Source organism: Carassius carassius, chromosome 35 (assembly GCF_963082965.1).
Source record: "Carassius carassius chromosome 35, fCarCar2.1, whole genome shotgun sequence".
In the NCBI taxonomy this organism is placed as follows: domain Eukaryota; kingdom Metazoa; phylum Chordata; class Actinopteri; order Cypriniformes; family Cyprinidae; genus Carassius; species Carassius carassius.
In genome coordinates, this window is record NC_081789.1 from 16,003,817 (window position 1) to 16,022,623 (window position 18,807).

General features: G+C 35.9%; 1 protein-coding gene across 2 annotated transcripts in view; it reads left to right on the forward strand.

Moving 5' to 3' along the window:
• prex2 (phosphatidylinositol-3,4,5-trisphosphate-dependent Rac exchange factor 2) overlaps nt 1-18,807 on the forward strand; it is a 149,047-nt gene that overhangs the window by 51,584 nt on the left and 78,656 nt on the right. For both annotated transcript variants that reach the window (XM_059524606.1, XM_059524607.1), the window contains exons 11-17: nt 2,728-2,828; nt 5,589-5,692; nt 5,781-5,830; nt 9,621-9,696; nt 10,211-10,283; nt 16,447-16,589; nt 16,955-17,047. In XM_059524606.1, coding sequence (XP_059380589.1) covers nt 2,728-2,828; nt 5,589-5,692; nt 5,781-5,830; nt 9,621-9,696; nt 10,211-10,283; nt 16,447-16,589; nt 16,955-17,047 — 640 coding nt within the window. The remainder of the gene's footprint in view (nt 1-2,727; nt 2,829-5,588; nt 5,693-5,780; nt 5,831-9,620; nt 9,697-10,210; nt 10,284-16,446; nt 16,590-16,954; nt 17,048-18,807) is intronic.

Here is an 18,807-nt window from a genome sequence, read left to right on the forward strand (position 1 = left end):
ATTGTAAATGGATTTAGGAGAACAGCTTCTTTCCCCAGCATTTCCAGACAGCACACAGACAGTGAGGTCTGGAGCGGGAATGGATTCATTAAGGATAGAGATCACAGACAGCAGATAATGTTCATGAGTGGGTGGTTTGTGCTTGTTTCAGAGAGCCAGATGGATATAAGAAACATATGACAGCAGAACCTTTGAAAATATATCTCTGTCTGGGTAAGAGTGCTGAAACACTGTGGTGATCTGGCCACCGGTTTGTTTTACTATTTTAACATGTGATTCACAGCCAGTATTTTTGAGCAATCTCATCTCTGGTTACTTCATGTATCTCTATGCCCCAACTATTGCAATAAGTGTCTCTCTCTTTGCTTTATTTGCTAAATTTACATGTTAATTTCTGAGTATTGAATTTGCAGCAAAGGTTGCAACAAACTGTTCAAATAATTGATTTTTTTTTGTTCTCACTCAGGACTAGCATATGGTATTTGGCAGATGCTTTTATCCAAAGCAAATTACAATGCATTGACATTTATTAGTATTTTATTCTAAAGCATTCATGATTGATTGATGGATTGATTTCGGTATTAGTCACTGTATTGGATATTTATCATGTGGTGTTTATTATTTAAATATGTACCCCTAGTAAAATAAATTGTGCCATAGTTAATTTAAAATACATATATTTCATATTAAGTATACTTTAAATCCATAAAAGCGATAATCCACCCCAAAATGAAAAATTTGTCATTAATTACTTACCCCCATGTAGTTCCTAACTCGTAAAAGCTTTGTTCATCTTTGGAACACAATTTAAGATTTTTTGGATGAAAACCGGGAGGCTTGAGACTGTCCCATAGACTGCCCAATAAGTTACACTGTCAAACGAAAAGTATGAAGTATACCTATATTTATTGATGACTTAAGATTTACTCCTATAAAATTATAATTGCACTTTAATTGAAGTATTTCTTTATTGTACAATGTACATTTCTTAATATTATGCCTAAACGTGCTTGATTATCACTACTGTATGATCTCTGTATATCAGTTTTTAAATTCAAGATATTTACAGTATAGGCTACCTGAACTATATTTGCCATAGTTCCACTTTAGCAAATATAGTTCTATAGTATCTTTACTTGGACATCAGCACTAGTTCTGCACAAAGAAGGTACATTAAGTTCAAAATTAGTTGTTTTCTTATTATATCTACCCATGTTAAATTATTTTCTGTTTGTAAGAACTACAAATATTTGTATTAAATTGCAAGTTTATCGTATGGAGTTTGAGACTGCACAAAAACTTTTTACCCAACTAATAAGCAATAAGCATATTTGAAAATTAGTTTTTAACTATCTATTGCAGTGCATATTATAATACTATGATGGTTAAATTCACTTTTAGCACACACACACACACACACACACACACACACACACACACACACACACACACACACACACACACACACACACACACACACACACACACACACACACACACACACACACACACACACACACACACACACACACACACACACACACACACACACACACACACACAGAGTGTTCCTGTGGCTCAAGTGGTAGAGCATTGCGTAAGCAGTGCAAGGTTGTGGGTTCGACTCCCAGGGAACACATGTTAGCCTGAATGTACTGTAAGTCGCTTTGGATAAAAGTTTCTGCTAATTGCATAAATTTAATTTAATATATTTACATATGCCATATACATGTGCCAAAACTGCTTTCTAAAATGAGTTTCAGAAATACCATGGTTTTATGTACAGTTAAATGCAAAAATGCAAAAAAGTAGATAACAGCTGTAAAGCAATTACCAAAGTGACAGCAGACTGACAAACCCTGCATTATTTCTCTTTCAATCTTTGAATCTATTATGTCGCAGTTACTGTGCTGATGTTATGCTACACATTTGTACATTATGTCTTGTGTTCATCTTTCTTTATTCATTTTATTCATTGTCATTTTCTCTTTCTGTTTCTATCTCTACATATCATTAATTCAGTCAGCGAAAAAGCATTATCTGAACTTAAATGGTTATAATTTATGAACGCTTTTGAATACAGACCTAAGGTTGGTCTCTTTTTTGACAAATTCTTCTCCTAAAGCCTCAGAGGTCTGCTGGAGTCTGAGAAGTTTCTCATGCTGTATCACCATTGGGTTCCATAAACTCTGGGAAGTGCCGCAGGATTACACTGGTGGAGCTTGGCTTGTTCGTTTTGGTTTTGCGGAGAGGTGGATGGGAAGGAGAGGCGGGGAGGGAGAGGAATCAGATATCCTCCACTGAGACAGTGGCTTTACCCAGCAAAATTACTAAATTATACAGGGCAGTCAGTTTAGCTTTATCGAGAGAAAAAGACTAACTTAAGAAACCAGAGAAAGATTGAAAAAGAGTATGAGAGAATTAGAAAAGGAATAAATCTTTTTTTATCGGATGGATGGATGGATGGATGGATAGATGCCTTGGTGGATCGATAGATGGATAGATGCTGGAAAGTATGTGTTGAAAGAGAGAAAGAAAGAAAGAAAGGAAAAGTGACCAGACCTAAACTCCACCTCACTGCACAAGAAGACTGTTAATCATCGAGCTCGTCTCTGTGGTGTGATAACTCAGTTTTATTTGATTTTGTTGATAGTCATTCATATAATTCATGGGTCCCTCTTTGTTTTCCTCACATTATTTATATGTCCTCCATCTCTCTTTTCTCAGTGAGTTTGTGTCTTGGCTGATGGAGATCGGAGAGACCAATAACCCTGAGGAAGGGGTTCTTTTGGGCCAGGCTCTCCTGGAAAACGGCATCATACACCACGGTTAGTAATATTTCCACTCTATAGATCTTTTACTAACATATTCTGACCTTCTGTATATCAGTGTTGGCTAAACGTTTTACAGTAACTATGTTGTATAACTGGGGTTTGTGAACTAATAATTATTTAATCATATCATTAAGTTATAAAAACATTAAAGTAATCATAAAAAAAACATCTACTATAAAAGAAAACAGTGTTATAGACATAGAGAACAGTCAGTGTCAGTTTTACTCACCCACATATCTTTCCAAACCTGTATCATCAACTATATTTTGAAAAATGGCTCATTGTGTATCGGTCCAATGCTGATTTTGACTTAGACTGTATAAAAATATCATCTTTTGTAATCTGCATAAGAGGAAAGGTTATACAGGTTTGAAATGACATGGGAGTGAATGAAGTACGACTAAAATTTCATTTATTTTGCCTTGGTTATAACAATACTGTATTTATTAGAGGGATAGATAAGAGTCAGATAGCAAATTATAAAATACAATACAGACAAAACTTTTAAAACATGCACATCTTATAAATATGAAAAAAGGCAATACACCGTATTGAACTAAAAGCTTTTTACCATCAGTCAAAACCAGAAGATAGACATTTATTTCGTGTCTGCTTAGCTCAAATAATCAGTTGAATTTTCATCAACACAGTTTGTGCATTATTAATATATTAAAGGGATAGTCCACCCAAAAATGAAATTCTGTTATTATTTACTTCTCCTCATGTCTTTTCAAACCTGTATGCATATGCAATACAAAAGATAAATTTTGATAACCAAACAGTTTAGAGTCCCTTTTACTTCTATTGTGTTTTATTTCTTTTTTGTCCATATGGAAGTCAAAAGCATTTGGTGATCGACAATCTTCAAAATATATTTGTATGTATTCCACAGAAAAAAAAAAAAGATGTACAAGTTTGGAATGACATGAGGGGAAGTAAATGATGACAGAGTTTTCATTTTAGGGTGAACTATCCATTTAATGCAGATGGCTGATTCGACAAATAGCTCTCTTAATATTTCAAGAGCCCTGACATCATTGTTCTCAAGCCCTGAGGAATTCTGGGAGCGTCCAAGAGCAGATGGCTTTTTATAACTTTGTCTCTGTTTATATAAAGTGTTACAAATATTCATCCATTCACACCCCGCTGTTTGTTTAATACTGAGGGAAATGGCTGGTCTTCTGTCTGCTATTTCTTTTGTCGTTTGTTTGGGCGGTGGGGTCGAGTTCTGCTTAATGCATGCTCACCGTATGGACTAGTTTTTTCCATAAAGGAGACTGACTGGCTTTGAGCCAGCACTTCATGCTAAATCACTTCTCACTTCACCGCTTCCTAACAGGGAGAAATAAATTTGAGCATTAGGGCCCTCTGTCCACTCGCTCGCATTTACAGCTTTGGTGAGAAAGATCTTTAAGCCTTTGCTGAGTGTTCGCTGAGGAGGATGAATTCATTTGGCAGAAACAGCAGGATTACTTTTCATAAGCATGTTAGTGTTACTTGCATTTGTGCTTACATGGAGCTGAAAGCCTCTAAATTCCATTGAAAGATTCTGAAGGTCCTTAAAAGTTTTTGTAGCCTTTTGTGTCATTGTAAAAGATTTTAATACTAACAAAGATATTCTTTCAGCCTCATTGTATAGAATTTCTGTTGCCTTGCACATGCAAAATGAATTCCAAAAAAGAGTATAAGCCATGGATTTTAAATCTTTACATTACAGTGTTAATGTTGTATTTTTTTATAAATTAATTTAGCTGCTTATGAACCATGCAAAAAGTAAAAAAATTAAAAACAAATAATAATAAAAAAAATGAATTACTTTAATCTTTAGCAAATATGTTTAACATAAAAAAATGAACCATGCAAAAAGTAAAAAAATTAAAAATAAATAATAATAAAAAAAATGAATTACTTTAATCTTTAGCAAATATGTTTAACATAAAAAAATAAGTCCAGTCTTTTTAAAAAAGCTGTTTTATTCTTCATAAAGCATTTTGAGATCACATGACCAGAAATCTGCATAGCTCCTCTGTAATTGAACAATTGTAATAGTGGAATATACTACAGCTCGAAATAACCACTTTAATGAATATATTTTATATTTAAGCAAATTGACACTCTGTACAAAAAAAAAAAATAAAAAAATAAAAAAAGATTTTTAAAAATGGTTGTCATCTACACTATGTAATTATTTTGAAGAGTGCTTGTAAATGAACTTTATTAGTATTATTGCTAATATAATTGGTAATATTTCCATTTATTTTAATACTTAACTCTCCCATTTTTCCCATCTGTTTGATCATAAATACAATAAAAACAGTAATATTGTGGAATAGTATTATGACAGTATTAAAATAACTGTTTTCTATTGTAATATATTTTAAAAAGTAATTTTTTTCCTGTGATATCAAAGCTGAATTTTCTACATTATCCCCCCAGATTTAAGTGCCTCATGATCTTTCAGAAATCATTCTAATATGCTGATTTGCTGCTCAAGAAAAAGTTATTATATTAAAAACACTATTTTTGTGGAAATCGTGATATAATAATAACAAAAATTGTAACACTGTAAAAATTGTCACTTTTGATCAAATTTCATGCATCCTTGCTAAATAAAAACATTGATTTCTATTGAAAAATTTTTTACTCACCTCAAAATATTAAACAGTAGTGAAAATGTTATTTTATTTTGAAATTTATGTGGATGCATTTTGTTCTAGTCTTAATTGAATCTCCACACTCTTAAACTTATTTCAGTCACAGACAAGCACCAGTTTAAGCCGGAGCCAGTGCTCTATAGGTTCCGCTATGATGACGGCACATACCACCCTCGCAGTGACATGCAGGATGTCATCTCCAAGGTAACTCAAACAGTCATGCAGCCATGTGTCACTTTTTGCCCTTTGGAAAAGTTTGGCATACAATAACAAATGTCCTTCTTCCCCTCAGGGTGTGAGGCTGTTCTGCAGACTCCATAGTTTATTCACACCGGTGATCAGGTAAGGGGCCAGTAGCTTAGTTCCACCTCATTACAGCTGTCTCTAGTCACACCAGCTCCGCCAGGTGATTTCGAACCCCTTTCGCTTCACCATCCACTCTCAAGATAAAACCTATAGGAAATAACGAGTGGCTGATTAGGGATAAAAAAAAAAATCAGGTTTAGTTAATTAGTTCAGTTATTTATAGTTTTATGCATGTTTAAGCACATAAGCTAATTTTGTAGCCATTGTCTTATTTTTAGTTCACAGAGTTGAACACAATGTGTATCATGCTCCTATGTGAGTAATCAGTGTGGGAGCCCTAAATGTGAAACAGGTGCATTCTGAGATTTTGGCAGCTGACAGACCACAGGACATTAAATTCTGCATGCAAACACAAAGCTAATGGACTCTGAGGGCACGTTTTCTTGTTCGGATGATCAGATGGATCCATTCCGCTAAATTCTACAATAGCTGTTAAAGGCCTGTTGGGTTGTACTGTGTGTGTGTGTGTGTGTATGTGTGTTTATATTCAGTTCAGTTCAATTCAAGTTTATTTGTATAGTGCTTTTTACAATACAAATCATTGCAAAGCAACTTTAAAGAAAGTTAAGTTTCTACAATATTTAGTTGTAGCTTATCAGTGGTGACTGTCAGTTTATGTGCATATGACAGGAATTTTCAGAAAAATTTATACAAGACGTAGTCAACCAGACGAAGAACACTACTAATAGCAATTATTATATGATGCAATCACACCTGTTGCACTTTTTTTTATCCACATCTAAGTCCACATCTTTACAAGGAAGAATTGATAAAAAAAAATGTTTTGTAAATCCCATAAGGCATTGTGCTTTGCGGTAACATGCACAGATTTTAAATATAAACACTTTTGTAACTGAAGTGCTGAAAACTTTTACAATAATTCTCAAGAAATGGGCCATTATTATGGGGTGCAGTACGTTTTTGCTTGACTGATTATTTTACTAGTCAAACAAGTTAATGTCCACATTTTTTAAAAGACTTTCAGGATTTTGAGACAGGAAATTAAAACCATAGCATGTCAGTTTTCCTATTTTTTATTTATTTTTATAATAAAATCAAGTATGATTTATTAATTGTCCAATCAGTAACACACTGTTTACAGCTGACAATCATGTGACTGGCAACATGAGCACCATTTTCCCTGGTTCGTAGGAACTAGGAATTTTTACTGAGATCTCCTTGAGGAAGTATTCTTAAGTAGGTCTTAAGAATTCATATATTCTCACATTTCTGTACCCTGTACTGAAGATCCCTTCTTTACAAAGCTATAATTGGAAAATCCAGTTCTAGTTTAATTACCTGGTATTTCCTGCTGGTTGGAGGGGCTCTGGAGGGGTTTCACACCCCCACCTTAGCCACATAAAAAAAAAAAACACACATTCAGCTCTTCTGTGCCCCAAAATCCAGAATGAGTAACATTCTTTACATACTGTATAACAGTGAGAAGTAGAACAAAAAGAAAGTAAATATCTAAAAGTGTTTAAAAATGACCAAATGCCCAAAATCAGGAGAGTGAGGAGAATTTGGTTGACTTTGCACACACTTGTCCTACAGATTGCAGTGCTCTTGTGCCAGGCATATGACTGCCTGTGGTAACGCTGTTTACCCTCATTTGTCACGCTGACAGTTCTGGGTACAGCTACAGAGGAAAGGGCTGGCTCCATGTCTGTAGCGGTTAAATCATGGCAAGGCCTGTCCAGAATCACACTTCTGGTCTGTGATTAAAACAAATCCTTATAAAATCGAACAGAAACCATCACAAACACTTGAGGTGCATGTCGAGAGTGGATTCCTTTGAGAGAAAAAGCCCATTTCCGCTGGAGGTGTTTGCTTGTGTAAAAATGCAATGGGGATGTTTCTCTTTAGAATTCTCTGAATTGTGAACAGCTAAGTTTGGAGTTGAGAGTGTGTGAGTTGTAGGGTGTGGGCCCTTGGTTAGCCCTCTGACCTAGCGCAGTGAATGTCCCCCAAGAGACCCTTGGCTTCATGGGAAAATTTTTGCTCCATTTCATTTCCTGTGGTCTGGAAGCAGCCACAAAGCATCCATTTGACCCATTCCAGGCCCTGGATCTGGACTAAACTGAGCTGAGACACCTGCTGACCTCTGCTGGGATGGTGAATCATGTTTGTTAAGAGAACATACGGTCTTGATACACATTTTTTTTTAATTAACATTAAATTGATAGACCATTTTAAATATACAATACCAGTTTCTAGACACTTAAGAAACATGATGAGATGCAATGTAGTGCCCAAAGAAACCCATCTGAATGTTTATGGCTTTAGCGTTGTGTTCAGTTGGTACTGAATTCACTTTTCCAGAATGGTTTAATTGCATAAGCCTGTAATTTACACACTGTCAGAGAGCTAATTCAACCATGGTTAAAGTTGTATTTTTTCAATTCTGTCATATCTTCACACACCCCAAAAGTTACAACCAGGATGTTCTGTTTAGCAAAGAAATTGTTGAGGTTCATGTACTGATTTGTTTATCATTTCATTAACTGATTGATTCAACGGATTTAGATGGTAACAACTGTCTTTTTGTGTGATTTCAATGAGGCATTGAATCATTAACTCAATGATTCATTGAAAAGAAGTAGCTCACAAAAAAAAAAAAAAAAAACAGATTTATTTAGTGGTTTGTTCATGTATTCATTCGCAGATTCATTCAGTGGCTTTAGGTCTTTTGGGGATTTGTTCATTGATTTGTTTACTGGTTTGTTTATTGGCTTTAGGTGTCATCAAGTGTTTTTTGATAGCGAAACAATTAATCATTAACTCGATTCATAAAAAATAAGCTATTGACGACTGAATCCTTCTTCCATGGGGAGGTTGTGGCCTAGTGGTTAAAGAGTTTGACTCCTGACCCTAGGGTTATGGGTACGAGTCTCGGGCTGCAAATACCACGACTTAGGTGCCCTTGAGCAAGGCACCAAACACCAAACTGCTCCCTGGGTGCCGCAGCATAAATGGCTGCCCACTGCTCCGGGTGTGTGTTCACGATGTGTGTGTGTTCACTGCTGTGTGTGTGCACTGTGGATGGGTTAAATGCAGAGCACAAATTCTGAGTATGGGTCACCATACTTGGCTGTATGTCACGTTACTTTTTTTAACACATCACTTTTTTTTTTTTATTCAGTGGCTTTTTATGATGACAAGTGCCTTTTTAAAATGAGACCTTAGCTCAATGATTTATAAAAAAATAACAAAAAAGAAAAGAAAAAAAACAATCATGCAAAGACAAAGAGAGAGACTTTAGTAAACGATTAAAGCAATGAAGTGAGTTTACTTGTAATCTGTAAATGGTAATTTGCACATTGTCAGCATGCTAATCAAAGCACCACTGCTAAAATATAAAAACTAGAAAAAAAATACATTTTTGACATTTTCTATCACTGAACATCTCCACTTATCATAAATAAAAAAAAGTAGACTTTTAGCTCTCCAAATCAACTTTGTGTCATTTAGCGTTGTCAGCAAGAGCAAAATATGTGCAGAGGGTCCTTATTCGATCAAACATTATGACCCCTGTTCAAACCTAAAACAAATCCAAGGTAAAAAACTTGTCTGGGCCTCCAAAAATTGAGAGGAAAGGGTTGTTGTGACGTTAAAGCCCAGAACAGCTCTCTCAAGAGCTTTTCAGGCAGATGCAAGTCAGAGCAAAGGTTAAAGTTTAGCTTGAAATGTGTGTCTCTTGAGGCTACTGTAAAGAGGAGACATTTTTTCAACTGTTCAAGTCAAATGTTCCTTGTTTTCCAAACAGGGATAAGGATTATCATCTACGAACATATAAATCAGTGGTGATGGCCAACAAGCTGATAGACTGGCTGATAGCACAGGTAAGATTTGAGTCTGATGTTCTGTATTATGATACTGCTTTATATACAGATTGGAAATACATTGACCTCCATGGGAAGTGAGACAAGAGGAAAGAATGGAGCAAAAGTGGTAGTTATTTCCTAAACAAGCCGGACAATCTCAAATATGCTGAAACGGAAGAGAACTGTGACAATAAACTAGCGTCAAGTCACTTAGTCAAATATCTATGTTAAAACAGACTAGTCATCTTTAGAATACAGATTTTGATTACATTTGAAGCGTGGTTCAGATATTTAGAGGCTGCTTTCACAGTCAATGAGTGTTCAAGATAATGTGTTTGATTGTGTTTGACTCTATGAAATTATTACCAGGCAGATAAGTGACCCGTCAGAGGTTTCACAGAGTGGTGATCAGACCGTAGTGGTGTTTGTGTAAATTAAATGTGGTTTTCGGTAGCTCAAAGGAGGGTCTGTGACATTTTGACTACTTGTAAGCAGACCATGAGAGTGGCACTTGTCTCTTTCTCTAATGAAGGGTGACTGCCGAAGCAGAGAAGAGGCGCTGATCTTGGGGGTGGAGCTGTGTGACAATGGATTCATGCATCATGGTATGATAGCTGCTGTTTATGTCATTGTTTCATTGTTTTTTTGTACTTCCTCTCTTATTTTTTCTGTATGTCTGTCTGATTTCTTTTGGTCTCTTTGACGCTGTATCTCTGTCAAAGTTGTCTTTTTGTGTATGTGTCATGTTAACTCATCCCAAAAGTGTCAACCGGGATGTTTTAAGCATAAATCAAAGAAACTCTTGTGAGGTTTGTACTTTAACTCAACAGCAACAATGTCAAAAATACAATTTGCCTATGGGAAAAGGGAAAAAAACTTCACTTATTTTATTAGGAGTGATTTTAATTGATCTCGTCTGTTCACCCAAAAAATTTGCTTTCTGATTTCGATTCATTAAGTGATTTGGTCACTGACTTTGACCTCAACTGGGGATGTCGTTGGACGGTGGAAGGAATACTTTGAGGATCTCCTCAATCCCGCTGTCACGTCAGATTAGCCCTGAGTACCTCAAGTCTCTGGATGTTGTGGAGCTGTCTTGGCTGACACGCTTCTGCAGCATCGCGTGGCAGTCGGGGACGGTGCCTCTGGGATGGCAGACCGGGGTGGTGGTCCCTCTTTTTAAGAAGGGGGACCGGAGGGTGTGTTCCAACTACAGGGGGATCACACTTCTCAGCCTCCCTGGGAAAGTCTATGCCAGGGTACTGGAGAGGAAAATCCGGCCGATAGTAGAACCTCGGATTCAGGAGGAACAGTGTGGTTTTCGTCCAGGCCGTGGAACACTGGACCAGCTCTATACCCTCTACAGGGTGCTGGAGGGTTCATGGGAGTTTGCCCAACCAGTCCACATGTGCTTTGTGGATTTGGAGAAGGCATTCGACTGTGTCCCTCGTGGCGGCCTGTGGAGGGTGCTCCGGAAGTATGGGGTCCGGGCGCGTCCCACTGGGAGGAGACCCCGGGGAAGACCTAGGACACGCTGGAGAGACTATGTCTCCCGGCTGGTCTGGGAAAGCCTCGGTGTCCCCCCAGAAGAGCTGGAGGAAGTGTCTAGGGAGAGGGAAGTCTGGGATTCTCTGCTTAGACTGCTGCCCCCGTGACCCGGCCCCGGATAAGCGGAAGAAGATGGATGGATGGATGGATGGATGGTCACTGACTTTTATGGCTTTAAAGATTGATAAGTATTTATTTGTGTGTGTTTTGAATGTCATCGAATAATTAACTCAACAATTAATTAAACAATAACAGTCGTTCATTACTCAAAAACAAAAAAAACAAAAAAAAAACATCACACAAAAGAAAATATTTCAGTGAAAAATGTGTTCACCAAAATACTTGTTCTAATATTTTTACTGATTTTTTCATGGATCCATTCATTCACTAGTAAAAAAAAATACGTTTAAAATACATTTCATACTAAGTATATTTCAAATCTGTTGACATTTACTGACATATCGCTCGAGACTTACTGATATAAGTAATAAGTAATACCTATTTGAAATACTACTTGTACACAAGGCCCATATCTTAATATTAGGCCTAAAATGTCACTGTTAATGAGGATTGTTTGATCTTTGAACAATATCGGTCTTTAAATGCAAGTGTACTTAGAATAGTTCCACTTTAGCATAATCAAATAAACTTCAGTATTCACAATTCACAATTTGTTGTTCCAATTTAGCACACTTTAAAGGGTTTCTCCACCCCAAAATGAAAATTTTGTCATTAATCACTTACCCCCATGTTGTTCCAAACCCGTCAAAGCTTAGTTCACCTTCACCCACATTTTTTAAGATAATTTAAGATATTTTGAATGAAAACCGGAAGGCTTGTGACTGTCCCATTGACTGTCAATGCCAAGAAAAGTATGAAAGACATCGTCAGAATAGTCCATCTGCCATAAGAGGTTCAGTCTGAATTTAATAAAGTGACTAGAACACTTTTTGTGCACAAATGAATTTGCTTTATTCAATTTCTTCTTCTCCATGACTCTTCCACCAAGCGCGTTCATGAGTTCACGAGCAGACCACGTTCATGCGTGCATGCGTACAGACAAAACACACTTCAGATGAGCGAGACGCTTCCTGTATGCAAGCAATTGTATTTTACTCAGTTTGCGCAATTGGTATCGGTTTAGTGTTAAGTGCTATGAACAGCGTGCCTCTCCTCTGTGTGTAAACACAGCGCCTTCCGGGTTCTCTGTCTGTATGCTGGCCTCTACGTTAGCAGGTCACGGTGCATGGGTTGTGCGTGATCTGAGGAGTGTTTCGTCTGTACGCATACGTTGTGGTCTGTTCGTGAACTCATGAACACGCTTGCAGGAAGTGTCACGGAGAAGAAATTGTTGTATAAAGTCGATATTTTGTTTTCTTTGCACACAAAAAAATTCTCGCCACTTCATGAAATTCAGATTGAACCACTGATAGCAGATGGACTATTTTGATGATGTCTTTCATATTTTTTGGGGTCTTGACAGTGTTAATTATTTGACAGTCAATGGGACAGTCACAATCAAAGCTTTTGACAGTCAAATTTGGATTTTATCCAAAATATTTTAAATTGTATTCCGAAGACAAATTAAGCTTTTACGGGTTTAGAATGACATAATAACAAAATATTCATTTTGGGGTGGTGTAACCCTTACTAACCTTACTAACAGTTTGCACCACCGCAAACCGATAGTATTGTCAGTATTGCAAAAAAATAAATAAATAAATAAAATGAGTACTGTCAGGATTTACTAAAGATGTGCAGTGAAGAATTAGCACTGAAAAGGCCTGGACAAAGTTATTTTTGTGCCTGATTTATTGAATATATATTTGTAGGAGTATCCCTTTCAGACGCAAAATTTATTGGAGGATAGAATTAAAATGAACCACACAACACAATTTACTAACGTTTGCACTTATCAAACTACTGGTATTTGCACCATTATATAACGGCCCAAAAAAGCATGTCTTAAAGATGGAAGTAATTTGCGCTGCTCTTGGTAGATTGCGCTGGTCATTATGGAAATGGTCTGGCTGTGTCTGTGTTCTTTAATGTGCACATTGTCAGTAAATCACACACAGAATATTCAGAATACTCCCATCTGTACTTTTATATAATTGCACTTTAACGCTAAATTGGCCTGTTTAGTAAATCTCGCCCTAAGTATAACAGTTTAGTATACCAAAAGTACAATTGCAGGGTATTTTTTTTTTTAAATACATCAGTAAGTAAATGTATTTGCAGTAGGGCTGCTCGATGATGGCAGAAATCATAATAACGATTATTTTGGTCAATATTGTAATCATGATTATTTAACACGATTATGAGGGGGCTAAATGACCAAAAATGTATATGAGTGATTTATTTAAAGATAGTGATAAATATCAAAGATAAATTTCCTGTAAATAAGGTTGCCATGACATCTACATTTTAGAGACCAGTGAAATTTACAATTTTCAAAACCACAGCAGAACATTAGGTAACTAGCAACAGTAAGTAAACAAACAATAAGTACTCAAAACTGCTGAAAATAATTAAACAGCCAGTAATAAAAAAACAAAGATAAATACAGTAGAATAAAAAGATACAAAAGAAACAAAGTTTTCCTTAATGTTTTTTTTATGCAAGTTAAATCAATCAGTTAACAGCCTATATTCCACAGAAATGAAGAATTAAATGTAAAATAAAGCAGCATTCACTGTAAGAATTAATCTGTGTTTGTTTCTTATTAAAGCTACAAAAGTCTTTCACTCAAGGGCAGTGTGTGATTTTTGTCTTTTGTTGTTTGATTAATATTAAGCACAAATGGATTAATATTAGCCCGCTGTCACTTTAAGAGCCGCACAGATCCAATTTACCGTTACATGTGTATTTTCATTGTCAGCTCTTTATGTTCATGTATTACATGAAGGTATACATGAATAATCACTAAGCGGCTCATTTTAACACCTTTTTTTGTGTATTTGACCATTTAGATGCACTCCTTGAGCTAAAAGTTAACTTTACATGTCCATGTTCTGCTCCGTAAGTTCTCTTTCACGCTTTTAAAAACATTCATAAATTGAATATACTTATACAAATCAAGCACATCCCATTCTGCAAAAGCCACATTATGTGATTTTACTGATTTGCATGTGAAATTGAGCTTTTATGGAGGAGCAAAAGCACAGCGCTGGAAAGGTGGTGGAATGGGGCACAATATCTGTTTTATCCCGATTATTGTATTTTCAAAATCAAAACTCTTTTTCGTTTAATTGCACAGCTCTAATTTGTAGTATACTTTACATAAAATACATTTATTTCAAATATATTTTAGTATATTTTTTACTGGGGTTGATTTGTTCACTGATTCAATGTTTTTTATTTGTTCAATGTGTTGTGATGAGTTTTTTTTTCTTTTTGAGTGACATTGAACTTAAAAATAAAACATGAAGTGAGAAACTCAGATATGAGTAATATGAGAAAAAGAGAATAATTGGTTTACTTGAATTGTTCACAAAATATTAATTAAGAAAAGGATTTTTGTAGTGTGTGGGGTGTATTCACATTGCAAAACTTTTCCTCTAACTGGATTCTGCACATTCTGTCTCTCGCCAACAGGCTTGACCTTCTCCACAATCCAAGTTTGACTGGCTAGTTGTCGTGGCAACTGTTTGTTTGCAGGATTCGGGTCTCATTTTCAGGACACTCGATGCCAAAGTCCACATCATGCTCGTGTGACTCATTTATCGTCTAACATGGGCTGCTCCCAACAGCCTGCAATCGAGTTTCAAGCGTGGCAAACTACCAACAAATTTATAGAACGTAATAACTCGACTGGCTGAGCTTTCATTTTTTGGCCTTGTAAGCGATTATGGCTTTCATCCAGTTAAGATGATTCACTGGGTTATGTGACCATTAAAGCTAATTCAGCTTCCTCTAATCTTGCCCATTGAAGTGTGGAGGACACTGGACCTCTTTTTCTCGTTGGGGGTATTTTTGCTACGAAAGTGAAGGGATTGTTTAGAGCCCATGTTGCCTGGGTGACAGATTGAAATTCTGGCCTGTTCCTTTTCATGGGACCCACTTTCCATAGAAAAGGCTTCCCCTCTGAAACTCTCTGTATGGTTCTTGTCATTCCAGTACATTATGTTTCCCTCTTCTGTGTGGCACGCAAATTAAATTTTTATATAAATTTGATCCTCATCTGCTGCATGCAACAAAGTTGTTGCTATAAAGTTTATTTTTGGTGTGTTATAGAATGAAGTTGAATAGTTGTCAAATAACATGTTATTGAACATAAAAAGATCAGGTAAGTATAATAGGGTACAACGGGGCTAAAGGCACACCTTAAGGAAAACGTGCCTAAAATTTATAGTTGCAGGACAAAATATACGTGTGTGTTCTGAGCATTAATGGAGCAACATAAATCATACAAGTCATTTATTTTGTTTAAAAATCTTATAAATGTGGGCCTTTTACCTCACACAGAGGTAAAAAGGGTAAAAGGCTCACTGCATTGATACAAATACTTCGGCTAAAAGTTTTTTTTTAAATAATGTCTAAGTCAAAACTTGTTCAAGCTGTAAATATAATATAATACTGTATAAAATTATAATTTACAGTAATAATAATATACATTTTAATAATATTGTTTTTAATAGTATTTTATTTATTGGTTTAATTATTTGGTAATTTAAGTCATATATAATGTAATTTAATATAATAATTTACAGGTATAATAATATAAATTTTTTGTATTATTAGTATTATTATACTATTTTTTTTTTTTCAATTATTTGGTAATTTAACTCATGCACACACTCGTTTTGTGTGTTTTTTAAGTGTGTGTTCATCAATTCGTTACCCAACATTTTTTAAGTTGCAAGAGTAAAAAAAAACATGTCATTAGAATGAAGCAAAATATAATAAATTAAATCAATATTGGTTTATTCTAATATGTAATGTTATAGCCTGAACAGTACAAGACAGTATTTTTCATGTGAGGGTTTTCTCTTTTACAGGGTGAAAATGATGAACACACACACACACACACACACACACACACACACACACACACACACACACACACACACACACACACACACACACACACACATACATATATATAGTTTTCATAACATTTTTGACAGAGTTTAGCATGTGATTTATGTCAAATGTTTCCATATTTCACTAGGGCATGAACAACAGATTTTATTAACCCCTTGCTTTTGTTTTTCGCAGTTTTGGAAAAAAGCGAATTTAAGGACGAGCCTCTTCTGTTTCGTTTCTTTGCCGACGAGGAGATGGAGGGTTCCAACACCAAACACAAGCCCATAAAGCACGATCTAAAAATAGTGGAGAATGTCATCGCCAAGTCGCTGCTGGTGAGAGATGTCATCTGTAATCGCCTACAGCTAATGCCACTTACAGTTGTGCACGTTGGTGTGAGCCCATGTGGTTTTCATCCACTCGCATGGGGCTTTTCTGCTTCGGCATGTACGGGGGGTCTGAACTCAGGCCAGCTCTGACTCTAGAGTCTTCACCAGTAATTACGCTTGACTGTTTCTAAACCAGCCTCTCATTACACTTAAACGTGAAGTCAACTGCTTTGACAGTTTTGGCTCTTGAGAGACTGAAGTTCACATTCTAGGAGCAGCTCCAAAACATGAATTGTAATAAAATGTCACTGTATGACAAAGAAAAAAGCTACTAAGTCATGATAACTGTGAATTGTGTACTCTGATTTCAGATAAAGCCAAGTGAAGGAGGCTATGGCTTCACGCTAGAAGACCGAAACAGAGTGCCCATGGTCAAATCAGTGGAGAAAGGTTCCCATGCTGAGGTGCGTGTGATACCTTTGTGTAGGTGATTTAGAAAAACAGAAATCTTACTGATATTAAAGTTATAATCAAACCTTTTTTGGAGTACTACTTGTGCACAATGAACATTTCTTAATATTAGTCCTAAAATGTGTTTTAATGTCACTATTGATTAGGATTGTGTGATCTTTGAATAATATGAGTGTTTAAATGCAAAATAATTAAAAGTGTACCTGAAGTATACTTGTAATAGTTCCACTTTAGCACAATCAGTTTTGACCCTGGACCACAAAACCAGTCACAAGGGTCCATTTTTTTAAATTTTGATTTCTGAAAGCTGAATAAATAGGCTTTCCATTGATGTATGGTTTGTTAGGAGAGGATGAATTTTGGGCTTAAAAGGAAAATTAATCATTTCGACCCACACAATGTATTTTTTTCTATTGCTACAAATATACCTGTGCTACTTATGGTTTTGTGGTCCAGGGTCACAAATATATTTCAGTATATCTTTAGTTGGACTTCAGCACTACTTCTGCACAATTAAAGAGCATTAAGTACAAAATTAGTTGTTTCAGTTTAGCAGCCTTTAAGTATACCAGTTTAGTATACTGTAAGTACAATTGCAGGGTATTTTTATGAAGTACATAAATCTGTAAATATATTTGTAGTATAGTTAGCATTCATGTTTATTTGAATTTTGTTCATTTAAATAGATTGGCTTTTCCGAGGTATTTCCCTATCATGGCAAAATTAGAAAAGAAAAAAAGGTTGAGGGGTTATAATCAGAATTTACACACCTGTTGTCAAGCTCATCTTTTAGTTTGCTTGTGCTCGATCAGATCAATTAGACAAAGATCAATTGAATCCCTAACCCTTGATAATTAACAATTAACACTCTCTATTGTGGTAATGAACATTTTGATGTATGCGGTTGTGGGCTTATAACACAAATAGACCTGAAATCATGGCAAGCTTGAGGTTCCCTTTTAGTGCTTTAATAAGTTCGATCTGTTAGATCAAACCCTGGTAAATGTGGTCAAGTGAACTGGCTCGGTTCTGACGTAAAGAGAGTAATGTTACCCAGACCTAAATTAACTTGTGCGTCACAGTACGAGGCTTCACACTGCATTGCATGTGGATCTGTTTCCAATGAGGAGCAGAGTGAAAAAAGGTAATAAAATCCAGCTGTGCACTTACATAGATGAAGAGCTGTCTTGTAAAAATAGCAAAATGGACTTTTGTGTTTGTAACTGGAAAAAGACAGTGACAAAAGCAGAGGGGGTAAGGTAAAGAGCTATAATAAAAAGAGAAAAGTGAATTAAAAAGGGAAAGAGAAAACAACAGAAAAAGGAAAAGCTGCCCAAGCATTTTTCTCAATGTAGAGGAAAAACATGATCCGGAAACGGAGGACTGTGCATTTTATTGAAAGAGAAGAATGGTTATATTTATAGCTGTCAAGAGACGTGTCCAATCCATTCAGTGAAGCACAGACTGGATGAATTACATCCACTTGAGAGCTCATAGCAGGAAGTTGCACATGCAGATGAAAGGATTGAACCCTGCACCTGTGAAAATGAAATTTATCTATACTTTCAGCCATCCATTCATGCCCATACATACTGTACATGAGATATATACATTAACCTCAAAATAGTTATTTCCTCTCAAGTATGCAGAGCAAAATTAACAAAGGTGTCATTTATCACATCAACTTCATCAATGTGACAAACGAAGCAAAAATAAATTTTGATTTTTAAGTATTTTTTATACTATCTTTACT